Below are 17,941 nucleotides of genomic sequence, written 5' to 3'. Positions count from 1 at the left end.
GCACATGGCTTTTATTCCAGCACTTGGAGGCAAAAGCAGCCAGAGCCCTGTGAGTTCAAGGCTAGCCTACATAGTGGTCTACACAGTGAGCTCCAAGTTCCATGCCAGCTTGAGCTACACAGTGAGACCTACACAGTGTTTGTCTTAAACGAACAAAAACCTGAGACCTGGAGGTTAAGTGGTTTAGAGCACAGGCTGCTCTCGCAGAGGACCTGTGTTCAGTTCCCAGCACCCAGATGACAGCGTACAACTGCCTGTAGCTCCATCTCCAGGGGATCCAGTGCCCTTCTCTGGCCTCCATGGGTACTTGCACTCACTCACCCCAACACTGACACAGATGTACACACACACACACACACACGCCTTAAGGAAGTGCTGGGATCTCTTAGCCGTTTGGTAAAAAAGCTAGCTCCACATTCCAGGGTGTGTGATGGATAACAGCTGAAGACACAACACAGACCCATGGAAGCATCAGGGTAAAGTGTGACTGGATTCCTTCTTCACTTAGGAGTAAGAGCAGCTCAGTTATGACTACTCTCCCAAAGCAATAAATTAATGATCATATAATTGGATCTATTATCTCTATTAGTATCTCCATAACAGACCATTGAGATACATCTCTTTATAAAAAGTTAGAAAAACTAAGAAAAATCCATATACACGTAGTAAGCAATGTCATAAAGGCACATAACTAAGTAGGAGAAAATATAGCTTATTTTATAGTAAAGGGCTTTAACAGGCTCTTCGACGTGTATGACCATGGCAACTTCTCAATCACTGGAGGGCTACACAGTCCGCAGAAAGGAAGCAGGATAGAGAGGACAGACACAGAGGGATTTAAAGGACAATTGCTATATAAGAAAGAAGTACTGTTGGTAACAGAATGATGTGAACAGTAACTGCCCCTTTTGTTATGTTCACTTTGTGTGTACGTGTTACACACGTGTGTGGAAGCCAGAGATCAATTTCCAGGAATCCGTTCTTTTCTCCCACCACATGGACATCGGGATTGAGCTCAGGCTGACCACCTTGGCAGTAAACGCCTTTCCTGGCTGAGCCATCGTGCTAGCCTTATTACTGTTATTTTTTTAAGTCTCTCAATTAAGCCTAGCATGACCTTGAAGTTGAATTTGAGGTTTCTCTGTCTGAGCCTCCAGAAGGCTGTGAAGCTGCACATTTCCAGGCTTGGATTAATAACAATTGGTGGCTTTTTGTTTGTTTTCTGTTGGTGTTTTTAGCAAGGCCTTGTCTGCCTGGCCCTGCTGGAATTAAGGTGTGCATGACTGGCATTAACAATTGACTATTTAAATTTCTTTTCCTGAAAACAATACTTGAGAGTGGAAATCACTTTGCGTATTTGTTTCTAGAACTTACTATATGAAATGCTTGTTCAGGAGAATCCCTAGGCAAGTTTGGGTACCTTCTTATGACTGAGCTAAATCTTGCTGCATGCAGGGGTACACTCCTAAAATACCAGGAGCTGGGTGAGTTTGGAGGTTCTGGTAGTGGAGCAGCTACTGGGATACACTTGACCCGGATCAGAGAAAGCCATCCTTTTAAACCAAGCACCAAGCTTTTGGAGGGAGGACACCTGCCTAACTAGCCAGGTCATCTACAGAGTGACAGATGTCACATGTAAGGCAAGGTGGTTGTTGGCTACAGTTCAATCTGGGATTCATAGCAAGTCTGAGGTCAACTTGAGTTACGTCGTGAGGCACTCTCGGAAAACAAAATCAAAACCAAAACCAAACAAAACAAAGCAAGTGGACTAGAGCTTCGTGGTACAAACCAGAATCCCCTTATTTGGGAAGTTAAGGCAGGTGAAGGAATGTCTTGAGTTTGAGGGTAGCCTAAGCCACATAGTGACACCCTGTCTCAAAACCAAACCCAAACTCTATCCAAAATAAAACCGCAATCTTCAAAGTTACTTTTGATGTTTTCATTTCTGTCAAAAGAAACAATGGAAGGGTAACCCAGAAGTCCACAAAAGCAAAGATCAATAGGAAGTGAACAGGAACGGGATAAAGGAAATAGGGATTAGACTGAGATTTTTAAGTGAACTTTGTATTTAGCTGTGATTTTTTAAAATATTTAATTATTTATTATGTATACAATATTCTGTCTGCGTGTATGCCTGCAGGCCAGAAGAGAGCACCAGACCTCATTACAGATGGTTGTGAGCCACCATGTGGTTGCTGGGAATTGAAATCAGAACCTTTGGAAGAGCAGGCAAAGCTCTTAACCTCTGAGCCATCTCTCCAGCCCCCTAGCTGTGATTTTTTTTTAATCTATTAGTATCACATATTTTAAAATTGGAGTATTAAAAGGAAAAGAACCCCACCAGTGGGTGCCAGTGTGAAATCCTGCATTTGGAGAAGGAAGGGACAAGCACTTGGAGCTTGCGTCTGTCCTCTGCAGAGGGCAAGCTTTTGGTGAGCCAGGGAAGAGTCTATGCTGAGTATTGGTCAGTTGGGTTAGAAGCCTTCGTGGACCCTGCATTTCACTGATGACAGGAGACAAACAATGAACCTAATAAGATGGGGCACAAGGGAAGGGACACAGAAACAGAGAAAATACTAATAGGTAAGAAGAGGAACGCTGGAAAGGAAGGCAGCTTGGGAGCTCACTGAAAGGAGAGATGAGGCCTCTCTGGGTTATCTGCAAGGGCCGTCCAAGCTGAGAGAGCAGTGAGCGTCCCCAATGGGCCGCTACGATTCACAGAGCTCAGAAGGGCTGGTATACACAAGGTTTACTAGAGCAGGTTTGCTGGCAGTGGACAGGTCACATGGCTGAGGGCAAGCGCTTGCCTGCTCCACAGTGCAGACTCACAGCCAGGTCTTCATGCCCAGGAGTGATGTGCAGCCATGTTCAAGGTGCGCCACCGAGCAGGGATGTTCGCTTGAGCCTGGTGCCCAGGGTTTAGTATTTCAAGTTCAATCAGGGATCAATGTTAATGAAAACAAAGGGACCAATGAGAACGCTAATGCTCTTAGCTCTGTGATATCATCATCTAATGTTAAAAAAATCTTGACGGTTCTGAGCTTTCCCCAGGGCTTTTGTCAGTTTGTACCCCCTGAGCACAAAACACGCAGCACCAGCTTGGCAGCACACAGCATGCTAGGAAATCCCCAGGCACTGACAATCTGCCTAGCGTATCCTCAGAGAAAGGCTCCATCAGGTAAGAAAGGTTTTTTTCCTCAAGTCTTCCGTTTTACTTCAAAAACTAGTACAGGAAACATGATTAGTAGACTCTTGAATTTATGTGGCAACTTTATTGTTTATAGAAATAATGACAGCTTTGAATAAACAATGGCTTCAGTTTCTAACATTATAAATATTTGCTAAATTTATTAATGTGAAACTTTATTATTTTTCAAGTAAGTATTGCTTCGGTGTCAAACATTACCATGACAGGATAATCCAAAACTTACAGAACTTTATTTATTATACTGGCTCAAAGGTAAATCAACTAGACATATAGACAACGAGTTAAAAAAAGTATTTAAGTGTTTACCCTTTCCCTGGGGTGCTGTCCAAAGAAATCGGGATGAACTGCAAAGTAGAAAGGTCTTAAGGCATTGACGGCTTCTGCTCCTGATAGAGCCCGAGAGGAGGGAAGCCAGTGAGGGAGGATCTTCTTCAGGCAGAACCTGTCAGACACAGGGGTTACTCTCTGGGACAAGCACACATCTACCATGCACGTGAGAGCCAACCTACAAGCACAGAGCGGAGAAAAACCACAGCAACAACACAGAAACGGATTTGCTGCAGTCTGTCTGGTTTCTAACTGGAGGCTCTAGAGCGGAAACACATTCCAGTCAGACAACGTGACATTCTATTTCTTAAACTGTGCCCCAAACTGTCTGGACTGTTCTTAAAGTACCTTTTGTTTTCCTCAATGAATACTTCAATAATACTACGTTTCTGAGCTCAAAGGAAATGACTTACAATTCTTGGGAAGCAATTCCACAGTGCCTATTTGTTAATACTGCAATTTATATTTTCCATCCTAATTATTGTAAAAAGTCTCTAAGTATCGGGCATGCTTTGCAAACAATCAGGTATGCTGAGTCCTTGGAAATGGTTTTGTACTGTTACGATGATAGAGATTCCAGAATCAATTGATTCTAGAGTCAATATTTTCTCTGCTACCAGACTGAGGCTGACTTCTCTCAAACCATGACGCATGCCCCTGTATTCCTTACACAAACACCTTTCGATGGCTTCCACAGTTCTGACAGAGTAAGATCCATTTCCGAGTCTTATATTTAAAAGCTTCAGTAATTATTTCTTAATCAATCTTTCCAACTTACTCTCAAACATTCCTTACAGAAACTACGTTGAGTGTGGTCCAGTGTGGCAGCAAGGGAGGACCAGGAATTCAAGACCAAGCCAGGACTACGTAGTGAGTGTGAGGTCAGCCTGAGCTGCACGAGGCTTCGTCTCACCACCCTTCCGCAGAGCCCTCAGCTAAGCCCCAATCTCCCTCCTTATTCTCCTTTTACCTGATTTCTAAGCCCCATACTCCACTGTGCACAAACGTCCCCACCCACGTGTACTTGTTTGTATAACTGCCGTGTATCTACTGTGCACCAGGAGGAGGAATTTGTGTTCTTATTATGGTCATTGTCTCTTAAACTCTAAACACCAAGCTAAGTGCTCTACAGTTGGGGAACACAATGCTGCCCTGGGCAGTTTAATCTTTAGTCTTCCAGACAGAACGATCCTGTGAGGATCTGCTATCTCCTGCTCTGAATGGAGCCTTAGACAATTTGGCTGCGCAGATGAATTTTATCTCTTTGTTGTTGTTGTTGTTCCTGCCTAAAACCACAAAACAAGACAGTTTCAGGATCTGAAAAACAAGTTGAAATGAGCTCAATACATAACAGACCTTCCCCTAAAGAAACAGAGTGGACCACAGGGCTTACCTCCTCAAAGGCTTCAGGCGGCAAAACATTTCTGAATACGCACGGCAACCTCCAAGCATCCATTAATTGCCTGACAGATGAACAAGCAAACAAGAGCTGAACAGGTGAAATTCGAGATATAACCATCATGTTACTATCCTCAAAGTGAAATGCTTAAGTATTAACCTAATAAAACATATATAAAACTCTAGTTATTTTTCTGTTGCTGTGATACAAAAATATCCTGACAAGAGCAACATAAGGAGAAATAGGTGGTTTTTTTTTCCTTTTTCTTTTTTCTTTTTTTTTTTTTTTTGGCTAAGTTCCAGAAGGGGATGTGGTCCATCAGCAGGTAAGACACAGCACTCAGCAGGGAAGGCATGGTGGCAGGAGGAATCAGAATCAGAATGAACAGAAAGTGGGGTGCAGTGGCTGATATACTTCTTCCAACAAGGCTCTTCCTCCTGCCTAAAGAGTCCACAGCCTTCTCAGACAGTGCCACCAGGTACTGATGACTCTTCCATCCTGTCACTGAAAGCTCACATAACTGCTTCTCCACTGGAATATGTTATCCAGGGGAACCTGGACCCATCTTCCCAGGCCAGGGTCATGTGTATTTGACATATAATATGAACTTCCTATCATTATTACCTTTGTGAGGAGAAATAAGTTTCTTGTTATATATACCCTTATATTTATATGAAAATCTTTTCTTAATAAACTCTAAGCTGAGCCAGGTGGTGGCGGCGCATGCCTTTAATCCCAGCACTCGGGAGGCAGAGGCAGGCAGATCTCTGTGAGTTCAAGGCCAGCCTGGTCTACAAGAGCTAGTTCCAGGACAGGCTCCAAAGCTACAGAGAAACCCTGTCTCAAAAAACAAAAACAAAAAATAAATAAAAATAAAAAAAATAAACTCTATCCTGTCTTCATATTGTCTTACCCTGAAATTCTTTTTCTGCAGTGTAAATCAAGATCTCAGCTTCAGCTGAGTAAAATCTCTGGATGAACTCGGTCTGTCTCTTCCACTGCTACAGACGGCGGCACAGAGGACCGCGGGCTGTGCAATGCTGGTGACACTAGCTTCAAAAGCCCAGCCCACCTATGGCGCCACCGGACCCGGTGACTACAGGCACTGTGTACCAGCATCCTCATTCCTACCTCACCACTGTACCGATGAGCATTAAGACAACTGCTGTTTGCACTAAACTTACAGAGCAGGAAGAAGGGGTGGATAAGAGGGACACAGACACAAGCAGACAATGATTTAGACTCACACAGAGCCATGGGAGAGGACACCCTGGAATGCCTTGTACCAAGGAAATGGTCTGCTATGTGGACAGAAGGCAGCCAATTACATGCCGGTATAAATGAGTTCTTGGACCTGCTTGATAAAAATGCCTTCTGTTCCGTTCCTTCCCCTTCTTCCCCGAGGCCTGCAACACTCTCTGTAGCCCAGGCTGGCCCAGAACTGCTGTGCAGGCCCAACTGCCACTGGCCAATATGTTTGACAAGTACTGAAGTTGTCAAATAAGAGCGCTTCAAGATTGAGCTTCAGCCTCTTGGCACTATTTGTATTTGAAAGTAATTTATTTTAACTAAGTCTCCCTCTACTCTCACGTTAGTAAAGTGTAACTATTCTTAGTAACTATAGTGAGGTTTTAGAAGAAATTTGTTCTCTCAAGTAATGGTAAAACCATGCATTTCTTTCTTATCTTTGTTTTTGTTTTTGTAGACAAGATCTCACTATGTAGACTTGGCTGGCCTGGAGCTCACTATGGAGACCAGGCTACCATCCAGCTCATAGAGATCCATTTGCCTCTGCCTCTGGAGCGCTGGGATGAAAAGCATGCACCCTCTCACCCAGAGACCTGACATTAGTTTTTCCGTTGCTTTTAGGCTCCCTACTTAGAGTAGGGTAAAAAGTAGACAAGAACAGCAAAATCGGGGAACAGTATTAGATAAATGGATAACAAGTTCGTTAGCTTCCTTTCTATATCTCTTGCTGGAGATCCACACAATTGAAGATCAAAGGCACAGGAGAAAACAGGATGGTTGCAAACACTTCATTTCAAGGGTACTGGTACTGCTGGCCCAGCCTCACCTATATACAGGCCTTGGTGCTGTGTATCCAGGGTCCAATCAGACCCACTGAATGTAAGTCCTCCAGCTGAGCGTCAGTCGCCAACCCTAAGAACTGGCAGGAGAAAAGGAGTTACCCAAGGCTCTTCCGACCTGCTCGTGGCCCTCAACCCATCCGCATCCTATAGGATTAGTGTAGGGCAAGAATTTTGTTCCTTCCCATGATGGAGGACTAGATTTTTCACAGCGTACCCGCGCTAGCGTTCCAATTTCCCTGAGCTTAAAATCCCTTCATCAACACTAAGCAAAAGGGTATCAGGCATCTCCAGTTCCTTTTCGAAAGGCCATCTGGGGATAAATGCTTCCTTCAGTGAACCAAGCAACCAAGCTTTTGATACCTTAAAAGACGACAACTATATGACCTCTATATTAAGCCTCCAGTGGTCCCACACTGATCAATTCCGCCTGATCGCGTTTCCTTTGGCCATTTCCCAACACCCTTAAAGTCCACTCCCACACATATTCACAGCAGTAACTGAATCTTCACAATTGCATTTTAATTCTATTAATTAGCAAAGTCACTAAGTTCTTTAGTGGTGTAGTGCACCCTCTCAAGGACTACACTTCCCACCTCCCCTCTAGACGACTACTTAGTTTGACTGACGGTCTAGAGGTGAACTGGAGGGCCCGCAACTTGGTCTCCCACTGCCCCACCAGCCGCCAGGCTCTCCCAACAGCCTAAATCCAGCTCCCACCTGGAGGCCTCGCCCGTGCCTCAGGCACTCACAGGTCGAGCTCTGGGCAAGGGTGGAGTCCCTGGTCAACTTGTGCTAAGCCAGGAGGTCCTGACAGGCCTCGCCCACTGCCTCAGGCCCGCGCAGGCCCGGGTCACCCTGACCGGCGAGCAGGCCGCAGCACCCGTGCTCATTGGCTACGGCGGAGCGGCCTTCCTCCCAGAACGCCTGCGCACGGCCGGCCGGCCTGCCGGCCGGCGAGCCACTCTCCGGCCGGGTCTGCGGCCGTCTGTCGGTGGCCTTCCTCCCTCCCCGCTGCAAAGCCGCAGGAGTTTGTGTCCTTACCCCGCTACCTGCGGGCTTCGGGAGACACAGCCTGCGCTCTGGCGCCGACTGGGTCTGAGGGAGAAAGATGATTGGCGGGGAGGTGGGGTGGGGGTGGGACGAAGAGCAAAGGTGAAGGAGGAGCCGGAGCCAGGGGGCGGGGCGAATGCGCGCATGCGCAGCGCCCTTGCCTGAGGGGTATAGGGGGCGGCGCGGGGCGCTCTGCGGACGCTAATCCTCACTGGGCAGCCGTTGGAAGTATTGATCTGCTTCCCAGATACAGCTGAGTTTCAAGACTCCTGTTCTTCTCTGGCCTACATTTCCTACTTGGCTTTGCCTCTAGCATTATCTGTATTTACTCGGTACCATTTGAGACGGTGTTTCCCACTGTATCCCATGCTGGCCTTGACCTTGCAGCTACCACTCCGTGCTACTAAGCTATTTTTAAATGTAGTGTTCTCAGTTAGCATGGGCTTTCTACTTTATGTCACCCCCTAACTTTGATATCCAGAACTGCAAAAGATGGAACAGTAACTGCTCCTTTCACTAATGCTACCTCTTGGCTTGGTCGACAGGCAAGAAGCGTGCGTTTTCCCAGTGCCAAGCCCAGTCCTGTCCCGTCTCTTGGATGAATCTTCTTTCTTGCGGTGGCAACCTTGCGACCAGCATTGCTGCAGCCCCAGTCTCTAGGTTGAGCGTGGTTTGTAATTGCCCGTGAGAATTCCCTCGCTGCATTCATCTCGTGACTCTGGCAGTGTGCCTGCCACACTTCAATCAGGCTTAAGAGTGCTGGGACCATAGACTTAAGATGCTGACTTTATTTTGAGAACTCCTTTAAATACCTTGTGCCCCGTGCTGACTACTTGTCCATTTATTACCCTAGTTAGAGCTTTTTTTATCCTTAAAGATTTGAATTTGTAGTTTACAGTATTAAGAATGAGGATTCCATTAAAGAGAACAGGCTACAGATACTGAAGATGACTTCCTAGTGCTTTGAAACAATCCTTGTTAGTTAACTTTTGGCATATTTGTTTAATATTTTCTTTAGCAATATCTAACAACGCATGAGTCACACATTGTCAAAAATCCTACAGTTGTGTGCTGGTCAGGTTGCTCAGCAGATAAAGGTATTTGCTGTCAGACCCACAAGCCTGACCACCTCGGTTTGATCACCAGATAAAGGTGGAAGGAAGGAAAGAACAAATTCCCAAAAGCTGTCTTGCAACTTCCACATGGATGTGGCAGGTGTGTGCCTCCCATTTTATATATGTATTAATAAAGAATCATGGACACTAATAAAATTGTTGAGGGTAATTTAAACGTTTGGCATAATGCTCTCTGAATTTTAGTGTTTTAAGTCTGTGCTGGCTAATTTTATGTCAACTTGACACATACTAGAATCATGAGAGGAAGGAGCCTCAGCTGAGGAAATACCTCTGATATCCAGCTGTAAGGCATTTTCTCAATTAGTGATCAGTGGGGGAGGGCCCAGCCCATTGTGGGCTGCTGGTCCTTGGTCCTCTAAGAAAGCAGGCTGAGCAAGCCTTGGGGAACAAGCCAGTAGCATCAGCCCCTGCCTTCAGGTTCCTGCCATGTTTGGGTTCCGGCCCTGACTCCCATCAGGTATGAACTATGATGTGGAAGTATAAGTCAAATAAACCTTTTATCTCCAAGTTGCTTTTGGTCATGTGTTGCTATGGGACAATGGTCTGTATCCTATTACTTGTATTTTAAATAAACACTGACCCAGCCTCAGAGGAAGCAAGATGTGACTGCCTCACCGAAAAAGGTACCGAGCCACATGGCTAACTCAGACAAGAATTATGGGCTAATGTAAGTTACAAGAATTAGTTAATAAGAAGAGCCTGAGATGCTGGGCCAATCAGTTTATAATAGATGTAGACCTCTGTGTGATTCTTTGGAAGTGAATGACTGCAGTACGACACAGGACAGAAACCTCAGACAACAATGGGTGCTTTATTGTGGCAGTGGTAACTCTATTAATGGAGGTGGGTCTTGTATCTTATCTGTTGCTTTCATTGGTTAACTAATAAAGAAAACTGCTTGGCCCTAATAGGACAGAAAATTAGGTAGGCGGAGTAGACAGAACAGAATGCTGGAAGAAAGAAGCCGAGTTAGGCAGCTGCCATGATTCTCCCACTCCAGACAGATGCAGGTTAAGATCTTCCATGGTACATCACCTCGTGGGCTATACAGATTATTAGAAATGGGTTAGATCAATATGTAAGAGCTAGCCAATAAGAGGCTGGAACTAATGGGCCAAGCAGTGTTTAAAAGAATACAGTTTCTGTGTAATTATTTTGGGTATAAAGCTAGCCGTGCAGGCGGCCGGGTGCCGGGGGCACAGCCCGCCGCTCATATTTCAACAGACTATGGCAAAGTCATTTGTAGTATCTGGTGGCTCTTAGTGTCATCATGTTGTGTCCAGTTCCGTGTCGCCCCCCTCCCCCGCACTGGGTACCCTGTGGGAGGTCTTGCATTCAGTGAAGGCTTCTCAACTCTTTGAACTACATTATTAAAAAGGAATTTAATACTTAGGTTCTTCTAAATTTAAGTAAAAAAGCAATTTTAAAAAATCACTTTTTATTGTTAATAAAACTATTGCAAGCAAATGAAATTTATTACTTGAAAACTATTTGATAATTTCTAGTGTCGATAAGATACAAATGCTGACTACAATGAGAACTGTTTTTATTGTCTTTTATTTTCAACAATGATTACTTGAACTTAAAAAAAAACCCAACAACAACACGTTTATTAACTAATGGTTAGTGAAAAGCCAAATGTTTCCAGCCCACTTCAAATTCTCTTTCAACCACTTGAGGGCAGAGCGCTGCTCCAGACTGTACACCTGCTCCTTGTAAATGTTGACCGTCATGTGCTTGATGAAAAGCTTGGGGTCCGATATGCGAGCAGCCATGATCAGTCTCTCTACTGCAGCGTGGTAGTCATCCTTGTTTTGAGGTTTGCTTTCTTCAGTTCTGTAAAGTGAACACAAAAGCAGAGACTCTCAGCAGAAGCAGTGTGGTTTCTGTGGGAGAGTCACTTGTATTTATTGGTTCCAAACTATCATCCTGTCTTTTAGCAGTGATGTTAAACTTTTCGGACCATGGTTTGCAGTTGAGAGGCATTTTATATCAGGACCCAGTGGCCATGGGTAGTTTAAGAAACACTGCTTTAGAACACAGCGGGCTACCTGTCTATTTGTATTTACAAAGGTAAGAACTGTAAATATTAAGCTGAATAAGTTAGTATTAAGTGCAATACATCTTAAATTATTAATAATCACATTAGTTTTCTCTTGGCATTAGTTATTTCTAGTTTCAACCAAGTACTTAGCATGCAGCTAACATTCAGTAACAACTGTAGCACTGTGTGGTTTTCTTTGGCCCTGACTTGGGTACTTCATTAGGTATTAAAATTTTTTTTCAAACTCCCTCTGCCATCAATTATGATTATGTTTAGAGGCATGAAATTCTTAATTTATGGTAGCTTTTCTTCTGGATAAAGGAAATAGTTAAAAGTATTTAAAATATGTGATATTATGGTTTTCTTGCTTTTTTTTTTTTTCGAGACAGGGTTTCTCTGTAGGTTTGGAGCCTGTCTTGGAACTAGCTCTTGTTGACCAGGTTGGCCTCGAACTTACAAAGATCTGCCTGCCTCTGCCTCCCGAGTACTGGGATTAAATAAAGGTATGGACCACCACCACCCAGCCATTTGGGGGGGGGGCTCTTGCTTTTTGCTCTTGGTACCTTGGGAGTCAGTGAGCATCGAGTTCTAAGAATGGTTCTACCTAAATTGACACTGGCTCGCCCTTCAAAAGTGCTTTCTGGGGACTCCTAAACTAAATGAGGCACTCTAGAGTTTGAAAGATTGGAAAAATGAATAGGTGCCATATTCTCAATGTTTAAAAATGAAAAAATACTCAGTAGAGGTTAGCACCCCAAGGCAGGGATCAGCACACAAGCAAGACAAGGTATATCGACCTTCATAAAAATCAAAGCTCTAGGGATGTCATTGGTCACGAACTAGGACTACAACTACCCTCACATTTAACAATGAATATAGGGGCTGCATATGTGGGAAATGGATGCAAGAAAAAAAATCAAATTCTCTTAAGAATAAAACTCAGACACCTCATGCCACATAGTGTGCAGTGTCAAAGAAAGGAAGCCCACCCCCTGCTAAAAACAGAGCAACAAGAACAAAGGGGTTTTAAAAGTGCAAGTAAAATGGTTTCCTCTGTTAAACAGGGGCTACACAGCTGGGTGTGGTGCTCACCTTCAATCCCAACACTTGGGAGGCAGAGGCAGGCAGATCTCTGAGAAGCCTGGTCTATAGAGTGAGGTCCAGAACATCCAGGGCTTGTTATATAGAGAAATCCTGTCTACAAACAAACAAACAAACAAACAAACGGGGCCAAATGACTCCTACAACAAATGGAGAAAGCACATTCATCGGTTGAGTATGTGATGGAGGAAGGTCATTGGTTTATTAATAAAGAAACTGCTTGGCCCTGATGGGTTAAAACATAGGTGGGTGGAGTAAACAGAACAGAATGCTGGGAGGAAGAGGAAGTGAGCTCAGATGTCAGGCCGATCCTCTCCAGGGCTGACACGATGAAGCTCCGACCCAGGATGGACGTAGGCTAGAATCTTCCCGGTAAGCACACCTTGGGGTGCTACACATATTAATAGAAATGGGCTAGTCCAGGTGCGAGAGTCAGCCGAGAAGAGGCTAGATATAATGGGCCAAGCAGTGTTTAAAAGAATACAGTTTGTGTGTTGTTATTTCGGGGCATAAGCTAGCCAGGCGACCGGGAGCTGGGGCAGTAGGAACGCAGCCCGCAGCTCCATTCAACAAGTATGAGATGTCAGGGAGCATCTGCCATGAGCCAACTGGATCTGAGGGCTTTTGTTAGAGATGCTGACTGCAGTTTCTCCTTCTTGAATAAAGAAGAGATTCATAGCTGAAGTTTTTAGATAACGACCCTTTTTAACACAGGAAGGTTGGTATTTAAAGAAGATCCCTATCTTATGTCTGTTTACTGGGGTTAACCTGTTTGGCCTTTATTTTGGTTCTCATGCATCTACACTCTACTACTGAAGTTCATCAACAACCCTTTAACTTGTGTGGTTTTTAGTTTCAAGTAGTTCTTGTTATTTCTCAGTTTAAATGTTATCCAGGTTCATAATATATGTGTATATACATGTAAACACACATAGAGTATAAACAAACACAAGGCACAGACACCGCATTCTAGAGCAGTGTGGAGCCACATCTATGTTCAGAATGCAGCGGCTGGAGTTCTATTAACCCACCTTTTCAAAACAATCTGCAGCACCTGTATAGAAGTTCGTGGGCTCTGAATACTGCTAGCATTAGACACCAGAAATATTTCAATAGCTAAAAGCATTTCAATCTCAGATAAATAAGAAGGAATCAGTAGAATTTTCCGGTTTAAGTTCCCTTCTAATGGTGGGTAGCAGCCCAGTGAAAGAGCACCTAAAAATTAAACAACAGGTTACACGTCACCAAACCTCAATGGGTAAGATTTAAAACTGTTTAAGCGTTTGGCTGGGAGCTACTTATAGGGCAGGGTAACTTTTGCATTTGCATATTTATTACACCTTTTATGATAGTGAGCATCTTGGTACATTAGATACTACTCTTTTTTAAAAAAAATATTTATTTATTATGTATACAATAGTCTATCTGTATGTATGTCTGCAGGCCAGAAGAGGGCACCAGACCTCATTACAGATGGTTGTGAGCCACCATGTGGTTGCTGGGAATTGAACTCAGAGCCTTTGGAAGAGCAGGCAATGCTCTTAACCACTGAGCCATCTCTCCAGCCCTTAGATTCTACTCTTTATGAGAACTCTGAAACATGACCTTTGCGTTCTACTGTGGCAAATGCCCATTTTTTTTCAAGTCATAATAATGTATATGACATAACTGCAGAATAATCAATAAGTGGTCGGCTGTGGTGGTACATGCCTCTAATCTCAGCACTTCGGACGCTGAGGCTGTTAGTGTTCCTACTCTGCCTGGGGTGCTGAGCACAGGACACCAAGTGCAGCTCCACCCTGTATGTGGCCATGACAGTCACTAACTCCACAGGTCAGGACAAACTTGACTTGACTTTACACTGTTTGGCTGCTTATTTGAAATGATAATTAATACTCTGAGGACACTCAATTGGACACAGATAACATCGTATACAGTTTATCAAAATCAAATTAAAACTGCATGTTGATTTTGCTTAAAATGTTTTTTCATTCAAGATAATGCTAATCTCTGAGAACCATATCTAAACACATATCTAAACTGTATCATTCATGATGACGCTAATCTCTGAGAACAATATCTAAACACAATCTAAAGATGTTCCAGTAACATTTAAATATTTAAATTTTATTTAATTACTGTTACGTTTATGTGTCGGTGAACACATGCATAAACCATGAGACCCTGTTAAAATTCAAAAACTAAGCCCCAAAACAACACGTGCATTAAACACTTAAACTTATTACTTATAATTCAACCTAATTATTTTCCCATTTTTTTGGGAAGAAATGTTACCACTTGTTAAGGTGATCATAGCTGGGAGTTTAAAAACACTTCTAGCTCAGGTTGGGTGGCTGGGATTTCTGACACCCAAACATTTCCATTTCAGTTCACCTAACATTTTTACTCCTGTGTTGTAAGATCTGTCAAACTGGGTCAAATTTTCTTTGTTTGTCCTCTACTGGAATGGATGACAAGCTAGGAGAAAAGCATGGCACTTGTAAACAAAGGACAAAAAAAGTTTTCAAAACTCAGCACAGATCTATCAGACCTCTACCTGTGAATATGTACTAACTATTATTTCTGCATATTGAAAATATTATAGATGAGTTCAGGATTAGAAAATAGTCAAAACCAACATATTAATTCAAACATTTCAATGGAACTTACTTTTGTAGTGGGTTCTGGCTTTGAGCCACAAACAACTCCTTCCCAAGGAAGTGATTAGTCTCCTGAGAAAGGAAAAGTCAATAGGGATGCTTTTGGAAACCATGAACTCTGCTACACAAGATGATATGCCAAGACTGTTACTTTCTATACAGGCATCTAGAAGTTTATTAAAAAGGAGGCTATACTGGGAAACCTCCACGGTATCTGAAATGGAAAAAAATGATACAATAAAATGAAAAAGGATCAATGATAGAAAGACTGAAATTAATATTCAACTTCCTTCCTCCTAACCCAAGCTTTCTTCTCATTACAGAAATCAGACCCACTGCAGTAAAACATCTTTCATACTCTCCAAGTAAGAAACAAAAACCTTTTTGACAAAAGTGAAACTGTTACTTCCTTTCTAATGGAGAATGCAAAAAGAAGCTTGACTAAGACTTCAGAAGTTGCACCTGTTTCCCTGCATTTGGTCCCCATATGAGGTTGAATCTTCAGTCTTGAAAAATGTCATGGTTCTGTTTGCAGAGCTCAGACCTCAGGCTTTCAAGACTCAAATACATTTTTTCTTAATGTTCACTCAAAAACCCTAAAACAAACAAACAAACAAGCAAACACACACACCAAAACCCTTTCATGGTGTCCCACTAGTGACTTCAGGGTACAGAAGTCACCTTGGAGACCTCCAGCTCCATCACACTTCTGCTCTGTTGGGTCCACGTCATTGTAGAATCTTTAAGTGGCCCAGGCTGTATCAGGAAATGAATCCCTTTCCCTTTAGTATCTTCCTAAACATCAAACTTATTACATCACCCCTCATCCTGATCTATACAAACAAAGGAAACTCCTTTAGTTTGTCCTGTATGAATTTCAGGAATCTAGCTCACTGCTCACCACTAAACCCACTCTGCTCATCATCAACACAACTGTATGTTAAGGGCATACGGGGTGGCAAAGAACATAGCACTATCAGGAAGGCACAGTCTAGCAATGCTAGCTAAAAACAGCATCTCTTAGTCAATGGAAAATGAGGTTGAGGGATACTGGGAGACCCGGGGAAGGTTCTAAATCATCCTCTGTTATGGTGGTATATTATTTGTGTTTTAATAAATAAAGCTTGCCTGAAGATCAGTGCAAAGCAGCCACACTAGCCAGCCATACAGGCCAGGCAGTGGGGGTACACATTTTAACCCCAGCAGCCACACTAGTTGCCATAGAGGCCAGGCAGTAGTGGTGCACACCTTTAATCCCAGCACTAGAGAGGAATATAACACTGGAGGAGAGAGGTCTTGGTTTCTATCTGAGGATTCACAGAGCCGGGATCTCCCCTTTGTCTGAACCTTGGTAGTAAGACCTCTCTAGTGGCTGGCCACTTTGCTTTTCTGATCTTCATCCTGAGCCCCAATATCTGTTTCTGGGTTTTTATTATTTGTGCAACACTCTGCATCCTTTGTATCACCCTCTGAACTTGTCAGTTTTCCTGACTAAAGCTTCTGCTCATGGACTCCCTCTTCTTATCTTAAAGCTTGAATTTTAACCTTTAAGAGAACTCATTTATTCCAAGATTACTAAGATGTGTCCTGATCAGTCCTGTTCACTGTAAACAGAATCAATTGCTCAGGGTATGTAGACCAGAGCTGCTGAAAAACAACCCAGAGAAGCATCTTTAAAACCTACACTTAACTTACACAGAACATACTTTATAGGAAATGACTTCAGTAAGAAATACTAGACTAGGTTCCCTGCTAGCTCCATGGAGACCAATACTTGGTGGACATAAGAGGTGAGTCAATAGTGGCGCTGTGACCCTGGACCCCCCACTCCCTAAAACCTCCAGGTGGGAGAAAATCCAGGGCCCCTCTTCCCCAGGTCTCCTTGGCATTCCTAGCCACCAGCAGGGAGCTGGCCTGTTAGACCTCATTCCACCTGCCCCCAACCCACCGTTCCCTGTGAACTTCCTGGAACCCAGTGAGACCAATACTTGGTGGTCATAAGAGAGACAGCCACAGCAAGGATTGGATCAAGACGCCAAGACACTACTAGCCTCATTTGAAGGAAGAGATGGGAAGGTGCCAATGCAAGAATTCCTCCAACATCCTAACACCAGAACATAGCGGACACAAAAAAGGGAAGACTTGATCATTCTAACCCATAAGATAAAGAAGAAAATGACTTTAAATGTAATTTTATGAAAATGATGGAGACCTTTGAAGATGTAGTGAAAATCTCCCTCAAAGAAATGGAGAAGACAAACAGAAAGCTGAAAGAAATTAACAAATCCTTCAAAGATACCCAAGAAAACCAAGAAAAAGCAACCAAACAGGTAAAGGAAACAGTTCAAAACTTGAAGATTAAAATAGAGGTAATAAAGAAAACACAAACCGAGGGAACTCTAGAAATGGAAAATCTGGATAAACAAACACTAACTACAGAGACAAGTATAACCAACAGAATATAAGAGATAGAAGAAAGAATCTCAGGTGCTGAAGATACTATTGAGAAAATAGACTCATTGGTCAAAGAAAACACTAAATCCAACAAATTCTTAACATGAAACATTCAGGAAATCTGGGACACCATGAAAAGACCAAACCTGAGACTAATAGGGGTAGAAGAAGGAGAAGAACTCCAGCTCAAAGACACAGAAAATATATTCAACAAAAATTATAGAAGAAAACTTTCCCAATCTAAAGAAGGATATACCTATGAAGGTACAAGAAGCTTACAGAACACCAAATAGAGTTGATAAAAAAAATCCCCTCGCCATATAATAATCAAAACACAAAACATACAGAATAAAGAAAGAATATTAAGAGCTGCAAAGGGAAAAGTTCAAGTAACATATAAAGGTAAACCTATCAGAATTACACCTGACTTCTAAATGGAAACCATGAAAGCCAGAAGGTCCTGGATAGATGT

At 43.1% G+C, this 17,941-nt stretch overlaps 2 protein-coding genes across 6 annotated transcripts in view; both read right to left on the bottom strand.

Annotated features, from left to right (window-relative positions):
* Positions 1 to 8,141, bottom strand: part of Tcaim (T cell activation inhibitor, mitochondrial) — a 29,802-nt gene extending 21,661 nt beyond the window's left edge. Inside the window, exons 1-4 of one of the 5 annotated variants that reach the window (XM_005348146.1) lie at positions 8,066 to 8,141; positions 7,009 to 7,101; positions 4,929 to 4,998; positions 3,515 to 3,650 (exon numbers count right to left, since the gene is read on the bottom strand). In XM_005348146.1, the coding sequence (XP_005348203.1) occupies positions 3,515 to 3,650; positions 4,929 to 4,987 (195 nt within the window). In that variant the 5' untranslated portion in view covers positions 4,988 to 4,998; positions 7,009 to 7,101; positions 8,066 to 8,141. The other 4 variants (XM_005348147.2, XM_026779275.1, XM_005348148.2 and 1 more) reach the window with 4 other exon arrangements.
* Positions 8,142 to 10,751: 2,610 nt separating this feature from the next.
* Topaz1 (testis and ovary specific PAZ domain containing 1) overlaps positions 10,752 to 17,941 on the bottom strand; it is an 85,470-nt gene continuing 78,280 nt past the window's right edge. The window contains exons 18-20 of the mRNA XM_005348145.2: positions 15,026 to 15,229; positions 13,387 to 13,570; positions 10,752 to 11,046 (exon numbers count right to left, since the gene is read on the bottom strand). Of these exons, the coding sequence (XP_005348202.1) occupies positions 10,827 to 11,046; positions 13,387 to 13,570; positions 15,026 to 15,229 (608 nt within the window). The 3' untranslated portion in view covers positions 10,752 to 10,826. The remainder of the gene's footprint in view (positions 11,047 to 13,386; positions 13,571 to 15,025; positions 15,230 to 17,941) is intronic.

Source organism: Microtus ochrogaster, chromosome 5 (assembly GCF_000317375.1).
Source record: "Microtus ochrogaster isolate Prairie Vole_2 chromosome 5, MicOch1.0, whole genome shotgun sequence".
Lineage (NCBI taxonomy): Eukaryota > Metazoa > Chordata > Mammalia > Rodentia > Cricetidae > Microtus > Microtus ochrogaster.
Note: the sequence above shows the minus strand (reverse complement) of the source record. Positions and strands in the feature narration are given on the sequence as shown.